This window comes from Rhincodon typus, chromosome 35 (assembly GCF_021869965.1).
Source record: "Rhincodon typus isolate 14 chromosome 35, sRhiTyp1.1, whole genome shotgun sequence".
In the NCBI taxonomy this organism is placed as follows: Eukaryota; Metazoa; Chordata; class Chondrichthyes; order Orectolobiformes; family Rhincodontidae; genus Rhincodon; species Rhincodon typus.
In genome coordinates, this window is record NC_063366.1 from 13183087 (window position 1) to 13204072 (window position 20986).

At 45.4% G+C, this 20986-nt stretch overlaps 1 protein-coding gene across 3 annotated transcripts in view; it reads right to left on the bottom strand.

The window, feature by feature from the left end:
* Window positions 1-271: 271 nt before the first annotated feature.
* Window positions 272-20986, bottom strand: part of mgat1b (alpha-1,3-mannosyl-glycoprotein 2-beta-N-acetylglucosaminyltransferase b) — a 34228-nt gene continuing 13513 nt past the window's right edge. For 2 of the 3 annotated variants that reach the window (XM_048616985.1, XM_048616983.1), the window contains one exon: window positions 272-5919. In XM_048616985.1, the coding sequence (XP_048472942.1) occupies window positions 4473-5813 (1341 nt within the window). In that variant the 5' untranslated portion in view covers window positions 5814-5919 and the 3' untranslated portion in view covers window positions 272-4472. Of the gene's footprint in view, window positions 5920-15376; window positions 15664-20986 lie in introns of those variants that run through there. The other variant, XM_048616984.1, reaches the window with a different exon arrangement.

Sequence of the window (20986 nt, forward strand, 5' to 3'; positions counted from 1 at the left end):
AAGGTCTAAAATTCCCACACTTCATTCACAACACACCTCCCCCACCCCGCCCAACACCCTAAGACACCCCTATAAGCCTACTTCTCTCTGTTGTAATAACTCAGGTGTGTGGCTCAGCATCAAATAGCAATTACCACTGTCTCAGCATGTCAAAGATGTGACAGACATGTAAGTTTTTGCTGTTGCATGTATGTTGTGCACGTCCCAGGGTGTTTGGGTGAAGATTTTATAGCAATTGCTTGTGACTTTTTCAACAAAAAATAATTGCAAGTAGGACAAAGAACAGTTTTTTTATTATTTCAAAAAAAAGTCACACAAGTAACAAAATAGTGGGGGAGAGAAAATAATAATAAACACCCAATCAGTATCTCCTGCAGAATTAACTCCCCTTACAAAGGCTGGGAGAGTGTTGGGGGCACATCCTTTCAGAGCCTGTATTATCACACGCCTCAGCAAGTTGTCTTTAAACAGATTTGAGGAAACAGTGTGAGTTCAAGGCATGAACTTGTGGTCAGAATGGATTAAATTGTAACAAAGCCAGAAACCCACAGGCTGTCATTTGTGCTAGTTCAAAAGTTACCAATCTCAGGGGCATATCAACTTACACCTCAATAGAAAAAGATGACCCTTGGCATCATTTATCCCAGACCTGTTTCCTTGGTTCTTTGCCTTTTTTTAAGAAAAATCAGCACCCTTAAAAGAGTTTCTCCTCTACAAAGGCAGTGTGTACTTTCGTTTAATTCTAAAATTTATAAATGGCGAGGAAATTTGGAACCAGGCTGCACAGTGAAGGTGAGGATCAGGGCAGTCTTAGCAAATTGGTCTTTGCCCGTTCAGCTTCCTGTTCCCCCGACTATAAACATGGTGGAAATCCCAATGTAAAGATTCACCAAGGCCTTTGAACTTGTTGTACCTGTGGACTCCATGTGTGCCCAGTCTGAAATCCCATCTCCTCTGCATCCACAACCCTAGATAGCATGGGTTAGTGGGCTTTTCAACCTTGGGTGCCCTCACCTGTCGTGCACTTGCCAGCAGTGAAGATCACGAACAGGGAAATGGGTGGAGGGGATTGCTTTACCCACCTTCTAATCCAGTGTTGAATTCCCTTCCCCTTAGCATCGCCCTTGTCCATTCTAACCCAGTCCAAACTATCCATCCTGTCCTGGCTACACAGTAAACCTGCTGATTTGGAAGCGGCGTGAGCCTGCACTCCTGTAGACAAATCAACACCCAAATAACCAGGCCTCGCAACAACTGTCACCCAATTACTGGCTTCATAAACCAAGGGATGCCAGTACTGGAGTCTCCGAGAATTGAAGATTAATCTCGATGGCACTGTCTAGAATATCACAGGAGGGCAAAAGTTTTTTTGAAAGAAAAACCTAAGGTGTTCGAGGCAAACCTTTGGAAATAGGTTGCAGGGCGAAGGTGAAGATCAGATTAGTATTTGATTGTTTATCTTCAAGGCAGACAACCTTTGAGCCTGCAATCTCGTTTCCTGCCACCTGATCATTTTCGGAGCAGGACTCCTCTGCTTTGACTGAAGATTTCCAACTACATGGTACTTTTTTGTTCCACAGTTTAAAAAAAAAATCAGAGTAACTCCCACCACCACCATAAACCTTAATGCAATAAAGAAAAGACCCACTCGCAATACCTTAGATAAAGAAAAAGGGTTTCAAACAGTTTTGCTTGTCCAAGGTTTTCTCTGTTGGGTGGCTCACAGGGAGATGAATCTCTAATTCCTTGGAGACTCCAATGGTAATTCTGTACGATTTGGCAACCCTCCCCAAGGAAGGTCAAGCTAGCATCCTGCAGCAGCAGTGTTGGCAGAACCCAATCATCGAGGCCTCACCAGCTACCAGCACACTGGTGGATGTAGCATCTCTTGTAACCCTACCTGTGCCCAACCAAAAAGAAACCCATCCCAGTATAGTTTAAAAAAATAAGTTGGCTCAATAACATATCATCTGTAAATTTCCATAAGAATACTCTCAATCCCAATTAACCCCTTCCCTACCTCACTTCCCCCACACAAATTCACTTAGCTCCTTCTTTCCACCCAAGACCCAATCAATTTGGTTTGCTTTTGCCAATACCAAGTTGTATGTGTGGGTGGGAGAGGTGGGATAAAAATATATAGTGATTTCCCTCCCCTTCCCCTCTCTTATTTGATGCATGCTGCCTGTCAGCAGAACCCACAGAAAAATAGTTCCATTTAAATCCAGAGGGATTATTGTAAAACATACAAACATCTTGTGTTTAATGAGATCATAGCAAGTCAATCACAGCTTCATTGAGAAAAAAAAGTCACATATAACAAACATCCCAGGTCTAGAAATAGATGCTGTATAAGATATATAGATGTGTATTTAAACTTATTTACAACTGCTGCCATTCCCTTCTGCCTCAGCCCCAACCCAGGATTGTCAAAGGGACGGATGGAAGTCTTTCTGCGAGGTGGGTGGGTAGTAACATTCCCCCAATTTAAATGGACAATTTTTTTAAAAATATAGAAATTGCTCAAAATACACAAAGTGTAAATGGGGAAAGCACACTCTCTGCCCATATATATATATTATATATATATAAATTTGTGAAATAAAAATAAAAATTGTAGTGAGTGCCCTTTGTCACCCAGCCACTCAGATGGAGGTCAGAATGAGGATTATCACTTTAAGCACCCATGGGTGATGAAAGGACTTTCTCTCAATGTCGGGGGAGGGGGGGATGCTTCACATTAGGGAGGCCAGCTGGAGTCTGAGCAAAGGACCCCAGGCAGCTGTCTGATTTTTGTATGTCATTCACATTCAATGGTGTCACATTATACACTGGCACTGTCCCATGATTTTCCAACCAGGTGCCCAACTGCCCAAAAATATCCTGACTGATAAAACATTGGCTCCTGCAATATCCAGTGTGTCTTTCCTTAAACCTTCTTGTTGACAGACTGTTTCCGTTTTGGAGAGGTGAAGTGACCATAAGGGTGAGGGCTGAACCTCCTGCACTGATGTCAGTGTCAAGGACATCAGGCTTTGGTTTAGCTGGGTGCAGTGGGGCAGAGAATAATTCAGGTCAAAATGTACTGCTGTCCTCAGCACCTTCCTTTAGGTACATTTTAGTTTTTACTCCCTCCCCCCAATTATGTTTTGCCTGGGTTGGGTGTAGAACATGTCAGGGGGTGGGGTTCAGGGAAGAAAAACAGAGAGGGAAATATATAGAAGGAAATTTGGGTGGACTCCCTCTCTGCCCCAGGATAGCAGCTCACTACACAAGTATTCAAACACCCTTCTCTCCCAAGGGCTGAAATTGTTCCACCTTCGTGGATTCTGAGCATACAAAATGATAGTAACACCATCTATCACTCCTTGCAAGAGGCTACCCCATGCCATGTTACTTGTGATAGTGTGTGGAGTTCAAGCTTATTTTATGTGGTTCTGACTCCAGATTAACGACAGGTTTCGGGGAAGTGGGGTAAGAGGACAGAGTGAGCAGGGGTTAATTCAGTACTGGTCATCAATGACGACTCTTCAAAGACACTGCAGTTGAGTGAATCAGACAAAGGCAGCCCCTAACTAGGCGAGTCAACCACTAAACCCCAAAGCCAATGTCCATTTTCAACGAGTAAGACCCTCAGCTTGTATTTGTCGGTCTCTGGGACACAGCCCACCCCTGCCCTCCCTCTCACTCCATTCAGGAGGTCAGTCCAAAACCATCCCTGTCAGATTCCTTTCCTCCAGCAAGAGGACACTGGAGTCAAAAATCGAGGTGGGTTCTAAACCCCACTGTCAGCAGTCTAATCCCCAAAGTTTGAAAACTCACCCCACTAAATCAAGAAGGGGAGATTTACAGTAGTTATAACCCTCCCCAGTCAGCAGTCTAATTGCCCAAGCTTGAAAACCTTTCCAAATCGTGAAGGGGACAGATTTACAACTAGTTCTGACCCCACCCTCACCCCAGCCAGCAGTCTAATCTCCCAAACGTGAAACCCACACCACCCCCTCACCAAATCGAGAAGGGGACAGACTGACATTAGCATAACCCCCCCCCCCCCCCCAGTGAGCAGCCTAATCTTGCAAATTGGAAAACCTTCCCTTCCCCATCAAATCGAGGAAAGGGACAGATTCACAACTAGTTGAAGCCCCCACCCCCCGGTCAGCAGCAGTCTGGCTTCCCAAAGTTGGCAAACCTTCCTCATCTTACTGAATCAAAGGGAAAGTGGTGGTGAGGGGGGGGGGGCGCAGATTTACAACTCGTTCAAACACTCCTCCCCTCCCCATTCCTAACAGACGGCAGTCTGATATCCCAGGGTTGAAACACCAACAACACCCACCCCCCAAACAACTCCAGCTTTGACATCTCCCTGACAGAGACAGGGATGGGGCTATGAAGGAAGCGGGTATTTTGGGGAAGAGGCAGAGAAGGGCTGGGGGGGGGGGGAAAAAGGGGGGTTTTTTTTTTGGGTGGGTGTGCTAACTCCAGGTGGGGTCGTATCCGGTCCAGTCTTGGGGCGGCGCCAGGTAGACGCGGCGGCCTCGGTACATGAAGCTGACGACGCCGCGGTAGCCGGCGCGGGGCACGCCCGACTTGAGGTCGTCCATGACGCCGAGCGCCTTGGCGAAGGCCTTGAAGGTGTCCCGGGACGAGTACTGCACCCGCACCCGGCGCAGCTCGGTGCGCTCGCCCCGCTGCAGCTCGTCGACCCGCACGGCCGGAGAGCCGTACACCTGCCGGGCGAAGGCCGGGTCGTACAGCTCCCGGCTGAGGTAGGACAGGTCGAGGCGGCGGAAAGGCACGAAGCGGTCGTTGAGCTTGATGAAGCGCAGGTGCTGGTCGAAGAACTGGCCGTTGCTGACCCCGCGCCGGCCGAAGGTCACCGTGCGCGAGACCTCGGGCCGCACGCATGCGCGCCCGCGCCGCTGCTCCGGCCCGCGCATCCAGTCGTCCCAGAAGGCGTCGGGCCACTTGGGTTCCAGCTCCTCCCAGGTATCGCTCAGCAGCATCCAGCCCAGGCCCGGGAAGAAGTCGGTGCGGTACAGCGCCTCGGGCCTCCCGGACTCCACCATCTGCTCCTTGCCGTTGTCGTGCCACGCCGAGGCGCACCACAGGCTCGGGTCGCGGCGCAGCAGCGGCAGCAGCGCCCGGAAGTACTCGAAGAAGTCGGGCGCCACCTCCAGGTCGTCCTCCACCACGACGGCGGCCCGGTACCGGAAGTTGCGGAAGACCTGGTTGAGCGCCCAGCGGTAGTGACGCGAGATCTTGTAGTAGCCGCGGAACTTGCGGTGCTCGGGCGGCACGCGCGGCTCTGACATGTCCGGCTGGCGCAGGTGCACGAGCTGGTCGCCGTACGACGCGATGACGCGCGCCGTCTCCTCGTGGCCGCAGTCCTGGCTCACGAGCACCGGGAAAAGTTCCTTGGAGGGACGGTACTGCAGCAGCTTGTCCAGGCACCGCCGGATGGTGGGCCGGTCGCAGCCGATCACCAGCACCGGCAGCACCTCCTCCGCCGCGTCCTGCGCCTCGCTGCCCCCCGGGAGGGAGGAACGGGCGGCAGTGGGAGCCTTAGCCCGCCCCCGCCACAGGCCCCGGTGCCGCTGGATCTGCTGCAGCAGCCGCTTCTGGTTCTCCAGCTCGGCCTCCACCTCCTCGGCCACCCGCACCACCTCGCGGGTCAGCTGCTCCGGGTCGGTGTCCCCTGCTCCCCCTCCTCCTCCGGACGGCGGCGGCCGGCCCAGCAGGAAGAAGAGCAGGAGCAGGTTCCAGCCGATGAAGAGCAGCACCCCCCAGACGATCACGTTGGTCCGCCGCACCATGTCTCTCTCTCTCTGTCTGCCTTCCCAGCGTTGCTGCTCGCCTCCTCTTCTTCCCCCACCCCCCTCCCCCCCAGAACCCCGGCTCTGTCAGTCCAACTCCATCAACCTGCAGCAAGGGGTAGGGGAGGGGGAAAAGATAAAAGAAATACAGAACGCTCGGGGTCAGACATGGCAGAACAAAAATCAATACCAGAAGTTCATGCACAAATTAAACCAGGTTTTAAACACGATCTGGAATGACAAAGGGAGAGGGAGACAGACAGATACAGAAACATACCCAGTGAGAGAGGAGCCAGACATGGAAACGTTTTGGAGTTTGTATGAAAGAGTTACACGCTGACATTATGGAGTTTGAGAGAGACTCATGTTGACATTTTGGAGTTATACACATACATTTATGGAATGTTGTGTACAATCTGCCTGCTGCATTTTCCTCATTAGTATAGTGGCTTCAATCTAAAAGCTACTTTTTGATAATAGCAGGGCCCTGGGTAGTGTTGTAGAACAGAGAGACCTAGGAGGTTCAGGTACGTAATTCCTTGAAATTTGTGTCACAGTTAGAGTGGTTAGGATGTTTAAGCGCACTTGCCTTCATTGCTCAGACAATTGAGCACAAGAGTTGGGACATCATGTTGAGGTTGTACAGGACATTGTGGAGGCCTCTTCTGGAGTACTGTGTGCAGTTCTGGACGCTCTGCTATAGTAAGGATATTATTAAACTGGAGAGGATTCAGAAAAGATTTACCAGAATGTTGCCAGAAATGGAGAGTTTGAGTTTCTCAAAAATAGGCTGGGAATTTTTTCAGTAGAGTTTAAGTGATGGAAGGGTGACCTTACAGAGGTTTATAAAATCCTGAGTGGCATAGATAATGTGAATAGCAAGGGTCTTTTCCCTAGGTTGGGGAAAGTTCAAAACTAGGGATGATTTTTTTAAGGTAAGAGGAGAAAGTTTTAAAAAGGACCCGAGGGGCAAAGTTTTCACACAGATAGTGGTTCATGTGTGGAATGAACTGCCACAGGAAGAGGTGAATGCAGGTACAGTTACAACATTTAAAAGACATTTGGACAAGTATGTGAAAAGGAAGGGTTTGGCGGGATATGGGCCAAACGCAGGCAAGTAAGACTAGTTTAATTTGGGAACATGGTCAGCACGAACTAGTTGCAAAGGGTCTCTTTCTGTGCTGTATGACTCCTAATACGTTTTGGAACATCCTTTTGTTTGGAAAAGCACTATACAAATGCAAGCTCCTTTTTTATTTGAAACTCCCATGTCAAGAAACTGCTATTTGCGTCTGATAATTGTTGTCAGATGCTGGAGATTCTACAAGACCCATGGATAACCTACTACCATTACATAGGCTTCAGCAGCGTATGTTTACAGCAGAATACAGCTTTGTCTATAAAAAGGGCCCTTTTGTGTCCCTACCCCTGGAACTGAGGGGCTTGGGTTCAAGTCCCACCTGCTCCAGAGATGTGCAATAGCATGTCTGAACAGGTTGATTAGAAAAATAGGTTAAAAATTAACTCGAAAAACAAAAGGGCTATTCAATCCAACATGCTGTTCTAGCTCTTTGGAAGAACTATCCAATGAGTTCATTTGCCCTGCCCTTTATTGGCTAGCCTTGTAATTTCTTTCCCTCTAAGTATTTACCGAATTCTGTTTTGAAAGAGATTATCAAATCTTTCTCTATCACACTTTCATGCAGCACATTCGAGATAGAGTTACTATCTCTCACCTCCTCTTTGGTTTTGAATGTTTTGGCAATGGTTTTAACTCTTGACTGATCCAACTATCACCACTATAAACAGCTTCTATTTATACAGTGCCTTTAAAGTAATGAAATCTTCCAAGGTGCTTCACAGGCATGTTTTTTTTTTAAACATTACATGATTACGTGAACCACAATTTCAGGTCCAAAGCGAGAGAAGCGTGTCATTGTCCAATTTGGCTAGAATACAATTTTCTTAGTGCTAAGAGACGCGATGCTGTGGACATGCAAAAGGAATTTAAGTATCTGTCCACAAAGATTACTAGAAGCTAGTACAAAGTCATCCAAAATGCCAACGCAAAATGTTCGCCTTTATCTGAAATGGGGATTGGAATAAAAGGGAAGGGAAGGGACAGAAGCTGTGTTCCAGTTGTAGACAGCACATTGTGTGGAGTACTGTGTTCAGTTCTGGGCACTAAAACTCCCAAAAAAATGCAATTGCTGGGTGGGGGAACATAAGATTTTTTTAGATAACATGGAGTTTAATCATAAGAGAAATGGGAAAGACTTTTCAAATAAAGGATAGTGGAAATTTCTAACTCCCTCTCCCTCAAAAAAAATTCTGGATTCTGGGTCACAAAGTCTCAAGACTGCAAAGGCAGATAGTTGTTGTTGGGATACAGGCAGTCTCTGATCTAACCAAATGGCAGGAAAGCTTTCAGAGCTAAGTGCCCTCTTCCTTTTCATGTGGCTCTGAATAATGCCCAGAACCTTTCACTCTGTATCTAACCTGCACTGTATGTGCTTTGAGTTTGTTTTGATGGGACAGCTCAGAGGGAGCTTTATGCTTTTCCTAGTTTTTGATGGGACAAGTGTAAAGGGAGTTTTACTAACCCAAGTTGTTCATGGTCTGATGGGATATTTTCACTATGTAGCTAACCTGAGTTATACCTAATCCTGGAGTTTGATGGGACAGTGAAACTGGAAACTTTACTCTGTATCAAACCTGGGATGCCCATACAAGATATGCCAACAGTAATGACGGAACTCTCACACAATGTAAACAAGAGCAAATACAGTAACAGGGTTAGTCTGTCTCAACAAGAATCCAACAGATTAACTGCTGGACTAAGTTGCAGTCAGTGTGCAAGAGAAGAGGACAGTTAAATCAGAGCATGTTACACAAATGTAAATAGTGGTGACAGGGTTAAAAATGGGTGGTCTAGACTCTCTGTTGAAGAGCAGCATTGGGTTAATATAAACAAGTAATTGAGAGAATGGGTTTAGAAAGGGTTAATGAGGACACTCTAGTCTCAGTGTACATTGCATGACTGTGTCAATAGATGAGAGAGTGGAGGAAGTCAGTGTATGCCAATATCACACCCTGGCTCTAATTCACGTAATCAGTTACTTTTGTGAATGACAATAAGTTTGTATCTGTTGGTTCTTCTGATAATTACATTTGCAAGGCAGCCTCTTTTCCAACAGCAAGGCAACAAATTAAAAAAGGGTTGGCATCCAAATATTACATAATTCGGGGAACATTGTGTACATGAGGACCAGGGGAGTAGAGGAGGATGGGAATGAAATCTGGAGAATCAGTTTCAGTAAATATACAGAAACGTTTTCTGCAAACAACACTTTCTCTGCCTCATCTTTGATTCTTTTGCTATTAAGGCCCATAGCTCGAGAATTAACACCATCCTCCACCATACACAAACCCACACCTTCTGCACTTTTATCTCTGATAACACAAAATGAGAGTGGAAGTGGGCTCATTTTGACCTGTTTTACATGGATGACGAGATCAGATAAGGAACAGTTGTGGTAAACTGATTGCAAGTCAGGAAGTCAGTGCAGGAACTCGCTAAGATATCAGGCAGCAGCAATCACCAAGGCTTCCTTCCCTGTTCCCTCTGGCCTCCCTTACACACCAGTAGTCATGCCTCTCTGACCCCACCCACCAACACATCTGACTGCCCACTGTCAGATCCCATCTAACACCAAACCCATCACTGACCTGGACCTCAAACAGAACCTGCCAGCCCAGAATATCCTCTCACCCAGTCAGGCATTGGAGTTTTTCACACAACCTCTGCTTAATGCTGGGAACATTGATCTCCAGCTCCCTGTAAGGATCATTCCAGTGCATCCTCTCCAGAAAACATGGTTGAAGTGTAAGTGCTACCCTTGAATGGGGCCTCCAAGGATGATGGGCCTCACTGACCACAGCTGTTCTATATCATTTCTGAACCTTCTCTCATTCAACCAGGGACTAGCCAGCTGTTTCTCTTGTTTCCATTCCAAAAAATTCTGACTCAAACAGCTCTCAAAGTTGACACAACATAAACTCCTGCAGCGTTACTTATAGATACAGAATATTAGAACTTAAGAGAAATGAAGAAACACTTTGCAGGCTGTGTCATATCTGTCTCTTGGACACAATTTTTACTGATGGACACCCCTAACACACCCATCCTTTCCTACGGCACCGAATGATGCAAATACCGCAGCTGCAATGCCTACTTGTTCACCTACTCCCCAAAGAGACTCCAAACACTCTCAAAGCGTGAATCATTTACCTGTACTTCAGTCAGTTTGGTATACTGTATTCACTGCTTTTCATGTAGTCTCCACTAGATTAGAGAGATCAAATTGAGATAGGCAGATTTTTAATCAGTAAGGGAATCAAGAGTTATGGGGATAAAGACGAAGTGCGGTTGAGAATGATCAGATCAGCTAATACCATTGAATAGTGGATCAGATTTGATAAGCCAAATGGCTTACCTCTGCTCCTAATTCTTATGGTCTTATTAATGCAGACTGGGTGACTGCTTCATGGGATAATTCTTCTGTTCAATCTGCAAGTGGGGGACCCTTAGCTTCCTCTTATTTATTTCAATTTTCCACCTTCCTCCCATTCAGCCCTTTCCATCTAGGCTCAGTTGCATTGTTCCAACATTGGAATCACAGACCCATGGTCTCGACACTGCATTCACCAAGTTTAGATTGTATCCTCCAGTCCCATTTTATTGTGTGTTTCTTAACTGTCTTAGTTTCTCTCCTCATTTCCTTGACTTGCTTTCGGAAGGCAGCTAATTGCAATTTACACTTGCTGTAGACATGTCCAGGGGAAATAGTGGCAATAGTTTTGTCATTGGACAAATAATCAAGGGACCCAGGTTAACATTCTTTTCCAATGAAAGCATTCACAATCATATACACAACATCTACCAAGATTTTGCCCACTCACCTAACTTGTCTATATCATTCATATCATTCCTCAGTACTTGCCTTCCCACCTAGGGATATGGGCCAAATGCAGGCAAGTAGGACTTGTTTAGTTTGGGAAACTTGGTCAGCATGGACGAGTTGGACTGAAGGATCTATTTCTGTGCTGTATGATTCTATGACTTCAAGTGGATTTGAATCCCAGTACATGTGACTCCAGGCCAAAATAATGTGGATGACTCTTGATCATCCTCTGAAATGGCCTAGCAAGTCACTCCGTTGCATCTGACCATGCAAAGTCTGATAAGAGGAATGAAACTGGACAGACACTGGATACTACAAAGGCTGCTTTCCTCACAATATTCTGGGAATACTATCAATGACTTGTGCTCCATATCTACTGCACCACTCGTCAAGCAGTTCCAATACAATTACAACCCAGAATCAAAAAACAGTATCAGCAAACCAAGCCCTCATGATCCTGACAAAGTTCACTAACATGCCAAATTCCAGAAAGCTGTCAGGCAACAGTCTAGCATAGTCACACACATGGAATTGTACCTTACAAGACAGTGTCCCAGACACCACCAATCCTGAGGTAGCATTACATCAGGAGGGAGTCCCCGTGGTAGTCCTCAACATTGACTCTGGACCTCAAAGTCTCACAACATCAGGTCCAATATGGATATTAATGCACCCTGCTGATTTTCTTCTTCCCCCCTCATTGATGTAACAGGTCTCCTCCATGTTGAGCACAACTTGGAGGAAAGATAGCAAAGACAGAGATGTATCTGGATAGGAACATCAATGTCCAACACCAAGAATGGCTTGATAGCACCACTACAGACTCTCCAAGCTGGCTAAGTTGTAAACAACATACTTGCTAGACTTGATCTGCAGCAGGTTGTGAGGAAACCAACAAGAAGGAAAAATGTATTTGACCACATCCTCACCAATCAATCTATTGCAGATCTATCTGTCGATGGCAGTGTTGTCAGGAGTGATCACGGCACAGTTCTTGAGGAGACGAACTCACATTTCAAATATACTGCATTGTGTTATGTAACAACCATGCTGACTAGGATAGATTTTAAACAGATCTAGCAACTCAAGCCTGGGCATCCATGATGCACAGTGAGACATGAGCAATAGCAAAATTGTCTTCAACCAAATCTGTAACCTCACAGCCTGGTAAGTTGCCTATGCTACCATTACCATCAAACCAGGAATCAATGAAGATTCACCAGAAGTGGCACTAGGACATAACCTAAAAATAAGCTGTTAACCTGGCGAAGGTATAACAACAGACTATTTGCACACCAAGTACACAAGCTATGCTAAATGATCCCATACCAACGGATCAGATGAAAGCTGTGCAGTCTTGCTACACCTAGTAATGAAGAGTGCTGGACAAAATAAACAACTCAGAGGAGGAGGACTCTCCTCAACTGGGGAAGCAGTGGTTAGCCAAAGTCTTCACTTTCAGGGACAGGGTGGGGAGGCAGGCTATAAAAGTCTATATCAGCTGGAAGGGGAATTGAACCCATACTGTATTTTAAACTCATCTACCCAACTAAGCAAACCTGCTACCATTTAACCCGGAAAATTATCAATAAATTACCCTGTTGGTTCATCATCTGATCTATGGTGCGAAGATGTCATTTTCCCATCTATCGAAGACTAGCAGATCAGTCGATACATTCTGCTAAGTCAGCGAAGAGCTCTGGTTTCACATTTTGGATCTCACGGCGCTTGCCGTGGCTCAGTGGGTAACAGTCTTGCCTCAAGAGTCAGAACATCAACAGTTTGAGGACAGGTGCACAAAAACTAAGCTGACACTCCAGTGCAATACCAACGGAGTAGGTAGTGTCAGAGATACCATCTTTAGGACGAGACGTTAAACCAAAGCCCTATTGGTCTCCTACTGTTGGAGTTAGAGGATACCACAACACTACTGTGAACTTGCCAGTTTTCTAGATGTTCTTCAATCAAAGTCACTAAAAGAGAGTCACCGTCACTGCTGTTCGTGAGTGCTTGCTCTGTGCAACGGCGCTGTCACATTTCAAACGTTATAACGTTGGATACATTTCAAATATACTTGATTAGCCAGGAGAAAGTCCGAGGATCTGAAAAGCACTGTAAAAGTGCAAATTCTTATTTTATTCATCGCTTTAAATAATGCTAAACCTAGAGAATATATTAGCAAAAAAAAAAATTAAATTCTCAGTGGCAGTGTCCCGTTACAAGCTATGCCATATACGTTAAGTAGTTCAACAGCATGAGAGTTGGAAACAGGATACGGACACAAAACTAGCAACACGTGATATACAAAAAAAAACAGACACACACTCACCCCCACCCTGAAAACATACCCAAGCAGACACACACTTAAAACCAGTGACACAGCTCCATGTTGAAAAAAAAAACGAGCCTAAAACGTGCTCCGGATATGTACAAAGGCATGAAACACAAACTAAAACAGAACCAGTGACACGTACCTAAAAGACAAATCCAAAAACACATTCAGGCATGCAATCATGTACACACCAATATAAAACCAAAAACACACCCAGGTGCCCACACATAAACGCACATCAAAACTCAGAATCCAGGTACTCAACAGCGTCACGGAACCAAAGCCATAAGCAATGCACCCCGTGTACACAGAAACAAAACCACACAACCAGGTGAACACAAACAACTGGTACATATATTCATCCAAGTACACGTGTATGCACACACCCTGAACCAAAAATAAACCAAGCACCACCCACCAGCACAGAGAATCAAATTCACACCCAGGAGACAAAAGAACCAAAAACACATCCAAATGAGACTTTCAGCCACAGCTTAAAAGCAGGAGAATATATGAGGAGACATAATAGAAAACAGAAACCACATATGGACAACAAAATTGTTTTTTATATTCAATCGGCTGGTTTCTAGGGAAATACAAACAGGTTACAGATCTAAATACATCCAGGGGACAGGAGGTATAGGCGAGAAAGGAGGATCTGAAACTGATGCTGGAGCTATAGATTAAGCTACCATCTGGCAAATTGCTAACTCCCCAAACCTGCTTCTGTTAAATGCTCACAGGTGTTAGATTATCTCGAATGGCCCGATGTAAAGGGCGTTGGCAGGAGCCTCCAATCATAGGATGAAGATTTCATCTTATGCCACCTGAATCTGGTTCCACAACAGCAGTCAATATATACAGTGCTGGGACATACTTATTAATAACTGGGCAGCTGGGAAACAGCATACAAAGTGTTGTTGAACGAACAGCTGGAGAGCAACACTAAGGAAGGAATCCATAAGATGTACTAGCAGAAGATGGCTATTTGGCCTATCGTGTTTGCTGCGCCAGTGACACCGCGGCTAATCTGATCATTCTCAACCCTACTTTCCCGTCTTTAGTTTTGGCCTGCTTTCACTGTGTCCATTTCAACATCAATTAACATAAGCCCTTTCAGTGAAGGAGGAACCAGAGCTGGGGGACTGGTAACCCATCACCTGGAAATCTTACATGATGGTCAAGGGAGTCTCAAACTCTTGCACCATGGGCATGGGCCAAGAATGCGTTCTCCAGGACTCAGTGGTGAGCACTTGCAATTGCTGAGTCCAATGCAGGCCCTGTCTGCCCTCCCAACTGGGTGAAAGGGATCCCGGGGGGCATAAGTTCGAAAAAAAAAGGCGATAACATCTTCACAGTGTCCCCGCTAATATTTATTTCTGGGCTAACATCATCTTAAAAGTTTAAAAAATGCTGTTGGTATGACTGCACTTTAAAACGTTATTTTTTTTGTGCTGTAAAGTGCTTTATGGAGCCTGGGGGTTATGAAAAGGCACTACATCAATGCAAGCTTTTGTTTCAAAAGGTGCCAACTCACCCTTTAGGCAGGGCCACTGCCAACCAGACCGTGTTACAATAGTCTGGCCGATCATGGAAACACACACAGCTATTCTGTGCAGAACTGCTCCCTACACATTTATGCCGTGGCAGAACGCTGTCTTGTTAGCAGGGCACTAGAGTTGCAAGCAGGCAGCCTGAGCGTCCCAGGCCAGCCACAGGCCAAATCAGGAACCGCAAAAGCGTCAGGCTGGGGCATCCAGTCGTTCCAGCACACAATCCCTGCCAGGGGGATCGGTACACATCTGGAGGCTATGCAACCACTGGTGGCAGCAGAGAACAATTGCTGTTCTCATCATACATGCTGGCCTTCCGGCAGTTCCAAGTGCCCCGTGACCAGGAGCCAGATCTCCTCCAGCCCAGAAGCATCGACAGCAATTGCAATGTGAGGCTACCTGTGGCTAACGCAACAGGCGAGTCTCTAGCCTTGTTCCCTTGACCTCAACTCCTGCACACAGCCCACCGCCCCGTCACGCTTTACAAGGGATACATTAAAAAGGCAGCAACTGAGAACGTAAAAATAATTTACTTTAAAAGGGTCTTCTTCAGAGTGCTATTACATCGGCATGACAAATGAAAGAAATCTGAAAAGCACCTTCGCGGAACATGGGAATGGAAGGAAGGCGGGGTGATGAAGACATTAAAAAGTTGACACACTCTTAGTTTCTAAACCACACTCTTCCCAGCGAGGAAATGCAATTTTTACATACTGGCTGCCAACTCGCTCACGTTCCAACGATCACGGCTCTTTCTCTCTCCTACTCTCCCCATTGCCTGCTGGCGGCTGTTCTGAAATCTTGCCCAAAGCAGCACAGGAGCTTCGGGAAAAAAGTTGTGGAAGGAAGCGGCTTCCAGACCCAGTTCTTTACTTCCTGACGTCAGACTTTGTACTTATTCAAAGCTGTTCACAGCACAATCTGCCACTCCTTGTCTGGGGCGAACAGAACTGCCTGGTCAGCTCAGTGAAGGTGCACAACATTCCTGGCTACACGCACCACCAGATTTCCACCTCCAACCAACAAAAAAAAACCCCGTGACACAAACCTTTGCAACAACAACTTACATTTACATAACACCTTTAATGTACGGAGATGGCCCGAGCTGTTATCTGTATAAATTAAGGACATACATATTGATCGGATGATTATTGGTCACGCTATTAGTTTTCTTTTTTTCCAAAAAATATTGTTGTGGTACCTCTATTTAAGACTTCTACTTAGCAGCTGGATGTCAGGCGTTTAACACACGAAACTTCACAGGATGAGGGGGTGACCTTATAGAGGTTTGCAATATCATGATGGGGCATGGATAGGGTGAATAGGCAAGGGTAGGTTGGTCAAAATTAGAAGGCATTGGTTTAAGGTGAGAGGGGAAAGGTTTAAACGGGGCCTAAGGGGCAACTTTTTCACGCAGAGGGTGGTGTGTGTATGGAATGAGCTGCCAGGGTAAGATTGCAGCATTTAAAAGGCATCTGCATGGGAATTTGAATAGGAAGGGTTTAAAGGGATATGGGCCAAACGCTGGCAAATGGGACTAGATTAATTTAGGATATCTGGTCGGCATGGACAAGTTGGACCAAAGGGCCTGTTTCTGTGCTGTACATCTCTATTGCTCTATGAACTGACGCCCTACCAAAAGGTGTGGGACCTGGTCGTGATCACACTGCTGTGCACAAACTGGCTGCCACATTTGCTATCTTACAACAGTGACTCCACTTCAAGCAAAGTACTTCCTTGGTTGTACAGTGGGTCAGAATATCCTAAAGTTCCATAAGGCGCTACAGAAGTGCACGTGTTTACCATTCTTTTTACTTAGACCTGTGTATTGTGAGAGGAAATAAAGGCAAAAGAAGGGAGTTTATTCTTCACTTATACAGAGTGTCGGTGAGACCACTGGTGTACTGTGTTTAATATTGATCTCCTTGGTTAAGGAAAGATGCAAGTGAGTTGGAAGTAGTTCAGAGAAGCTTACTCAACTAACTGCTGGAATGGGTGGGTTGTATTATAAGGAAAGGCTGGACAAGCTAAGCTTTTAACTGCTCAAGTTCAGAAGAGTAGGAGGCAACTGGATTAAAACATACAAGAAACATCTTGAGGTATCTTGATAGGGTGGATGTTGAAAGGATTTCTCTCTTGTGCGAGAATCTAGAACTGGGAATCGCTGATTAAAAACAAGGGGGGGTCACCCATTTAACACACAGATGAAAAGAATTTTCTTTCTCTCAGAAAGTCAGAGTTAAAAAAGCTTATGGCAAATACCAAGGGCTTAATATGTCAGAGTCTGTGTGCGAGTAAAAGAAAAGTGCAGGGAAGATTTTAAAAGGAAATTGGGAAACCAAGAGAAGGTTAAGGGCAGCAGAAACATGGGAACACCACCACCAGCAAGTTTTCTTCCAAGCACTCACCATCCTGACTTGGAAATATATCACTGCTCCTATGTCACTGGGTCAAAATCTGTCTCTGACGGCATTGTGAGTTGACCTACGCCAAATGGACTGTAGTAGTTAAGACCTTTGAGTATAGGAGTTGGGATGTTATGTTGACATTGTATAGGATGTTGGTGAGGCCTCCCCTGGAGTACTGTGTGTGGTTCTGATCTCCCTGGGTATTATTAATCTGGAGAGGGTTCAGAAGTGATTTACCAGGATGTTGCCAGGAATGGAGGGTTTGAGTTATAAAGAAAGGCTGGATAGGCTGGGACCTTTTTCACTGGAGCATAGGAGAATGAGAGGTGACCTGAAAGAGGTTTATAGATCATGAGGGGTATAGATAAGGTAAATGGCAGGTGTCTTTTACCTAGGGTGGGGGATCTCAAGACTAGGGGGCATATTTTTAAGGTGAGAGGAGAAAGATTTTAAAAAGACATGAGGGGTAATTTTTTTTTTTGCAGAGAGTGGTTCATGTGTGGAATGAACTTCCAGAGGAAGTGGTTGATGCGGGTACAGTTACAACATTTAAAAGACATTTCGATGAGTACATGAATAAGAAATGTTTGGAGAGATCTGGGCCAAGCACAGGCAGATGGGACTAGTTTAGTTTGGGATTATGTTCGGCATGGACTGGTTGGACCAAAGGGTCTGTTTCCGTGCTGTACGACCATATAAAGGCAGCTGACCACCACCTTGTCAAAGAGCAATAAATGTTGCCGAGCCAGTGACATCCACATCCCATGAATTAATTTTAAAAAGTGCAAGAAAAAGCATTGGTGGGTAAAATGAAGAAAAAAAATCCAAAGATTTATATATAAATAAAAATAGCAAAAGAATAACTAGGGGAAGAGTAGGCACCATAGAGGTAATCTGTGTGTCAACCCAGAAGACATTGGCACAGCCCTCAATAAATACTTTGTGTTTTGTCTTCACAACAGAAAAGGATGTCACAGGTATAGATATCAGGGTGGAGGACTGTGAAATATTAGAAGAAATTAACATCAGGAGAGGAAGTACTAGCAGGTTTAACAGCCTTAAAAGTACATTAGGCCAGTTGACATGTATCTCAGGCTGATGAGGGAAGCAAGGGAGGAAATATCACGGGCAAAAACAGAAATTTGCTGGAAAAGCTCAACAGATCTGACAGCATCTGTGGAGAGAAATCAGAGTTGATGTTTCAGGTCCAGTGACCCTTCCTCAGAACTGTCAGGTGCCCTGTCAATAATTTTCAGTTCCTAGCCACAGGTGAGGTGTCAGAGGAATGGAAGAATGCTAACATTTTTAAAGAAAAGGCATAGATAAGATGAATAACAATGGTCTTTTTCTTAGGGTTGGTGAGTTCAGAATTACAGGGCATATTTTTAAGGTGAGAGGAGAAAGATTTAAAAGGGGCCCAAGGGGCAAATTTTTCCATACACAGGATGGTTTGTGTGTGGAATGACCTGCCAGAGGAAGTGATAGATGCACGTACAGTTACAACACCTAAATGACATCTGAACAGGCACATGAACAGGAAAGTTTTAGAGGGTTATGGGCCAAACGCAGGCAAATAAGACTAGTTTAGTTTGGGAGACTTGGTCGGCATGGACTGAAGGGTCTGCTTCCATGCTGTATGACTCTATGAGTCTGAGTCAGAAACTTTTTGCCCATGGCTCTGGAGGACATGGTTCAAGAGCTACAAAATGACATTAGTGTAGTTAGAAACAAAACAAAAGTTGCTGGAAAAGCTCAGCAGGTCTGGCAGCATCAGTGAAGGAGAAAACAGAGTTAACGTTTCAGGTCCAGTGACGCTTCCTCAGAAGGTTATTTTAGTGTCGTTAGATCTGTGCTGACTGACAAGTACACAATGGGCTGATTGGCCTCTTTCGGTGCTGTATAAATTTATGAGTCCATGGAATTCTTTCCCTCAAAAGGTGGTGAAAGCAGAGTTCTTGAAGGTTTTTGAGGCAGAGGTAGATAGACTCATGATCAGCAAGTGGGTGAAAGGTCATCAAAGTTGGCAGGAATGTGCAATAACCAGATCAGCCTTGATCTTATTGAATGGAGGTGGCATGACCTCAAGAAGGGTCCTAAAGGAGCACAGGAAGGCAAAGAATTTAATGGAGACAATTCCAGAGCTTGGAGTCTAGACTGAAGTCATTATGGACCCACACTGTAGGAATTCTATGGATGAGACTGTCCTTTCCCCAACCTCAACCTCAACGCAGTGCTGAGTGCACAGTCAGTCTGGCTGCTGTATAAACCACCCTACCCAGCACTGAGAGAACGAATTGCGCATTGTGTAATTACCAATAGCTCAAATCAGTAGTGATGTAACCTCACAACTGCAGGTTTGTGCTCCATTGGAAAGTGCATGCGGTGGGAGAGGGCAGGATCAAACTTCGCCACTGGTCTCTACCCCCAATGTAAGGTTTGTCACGAAGAATGGGCACAGCAGGTAAGGTTAAGTGACACCTGAGGACCTATTCCTAATGTTTTGGGATGGTATAAAGCTAGGATTAGTATGAAACAAACAGGAACGGAGGGGAGAACATGATAAAATGAACAGTAAAGGGTTAAGCGAATATGGAATACATTATATATAACCATCGAGCACCAGTCAGTCACAGCATTTGCGAAACATTTATCTAATTTCCTCTTAAATATCGTGATTGTCTTGCAGAAAATAATTATCAAAGGGGTCAAAGAAAAGAGCTATTGTTGACTCAATCATTTGTGGAGGAGCTGGGAACAGCACAAGGGATGAAATAGCAACCACATGTTCTTAAATTGCTCTGATTCATTGTGGACATTATACACATGTCCATGGTAATGTAACAGAGTGGGGCCAGTTTATGATCAGATGCTTCAGAGGAGCTCCTTGGAACAGGAGGAAGCCACTTGAGCTAGGTCTGTCTTTCATTCAGATCACAGCTTACTTATATCTTAAACTCCAATTATCCACCTTGGATCACTAACCCTTAATATCTTTATGCAGGAAGAAAAAAAAATTAGCCTCTATGGGGACATTTCCAATTAATCCAAATCTTTTACAGCTCCTTGTGGGGAGACAGAGCTCCAGATTGCCCCGAATAGCCGGACTTTTATTTCAAACTTAAAATCAACATGTTATGGACTCCCCACTTCTACTTCACAAAGAAACAGTTTCTCTCTATCAACCCACTGAAATCATTTAATTGTCTCAAATACTACAAATTAAATACCCCAACAATCTTCTGTGTTGTAGGAACTACAATCCTGGTCTATGCAACCTATCGTAGTAACTTTAAACCTGGATTAGCAGGATTCTGGTAACACTCGGGTGAGAAATATACATCGATAGCTGCTCACAGCCACAATGTAACACACTGGCATGCTGAGTTTTGATCGTCCTGACAGAGAAAGGTGTTAAGCTGCCCATCCACTCCCTTCACCAGAGGAGAGTGAGAGTCTCTCTTTAGTGCATGTCTCTCTCTCTATCTCTCTTTGTATTTGTGTCTGTCCCACTCTCTCCCTTGCCCTTCTCTGTCTCTCTCTGCTCTCTCTCTCTCTCTCTCCCTCGCAGTGTATGTCTCACTCTCTTTGTCCCCCTCCCTTTGTCCGTGTGTTTGTGTGCGGCTCTGTCTGTTCATCCCTGTGCATCTCTCTCTCCCTCTCCCTTTCTCTGTCCCTGTGCCTCTCCCTCACTCACTGTACATTTCTCTCTCTCTTTCTGTCTTGCACACTCTCTCTCGCTGTGCCCGGCTCTCTCTCTCTCACTGTGCCCCTCTCTCACTGTGCCCCCCACCCTCTCTCCCTCTCTTTCGCGCTGTGCCCCCCCTCACTGTCTCAGTGACACTCCCTCTCTCACTGAACCCCCCCCTCACTGTCTCAGTGACCCACCCTCTCACTGTCTCAGTGACCCACCATCTCT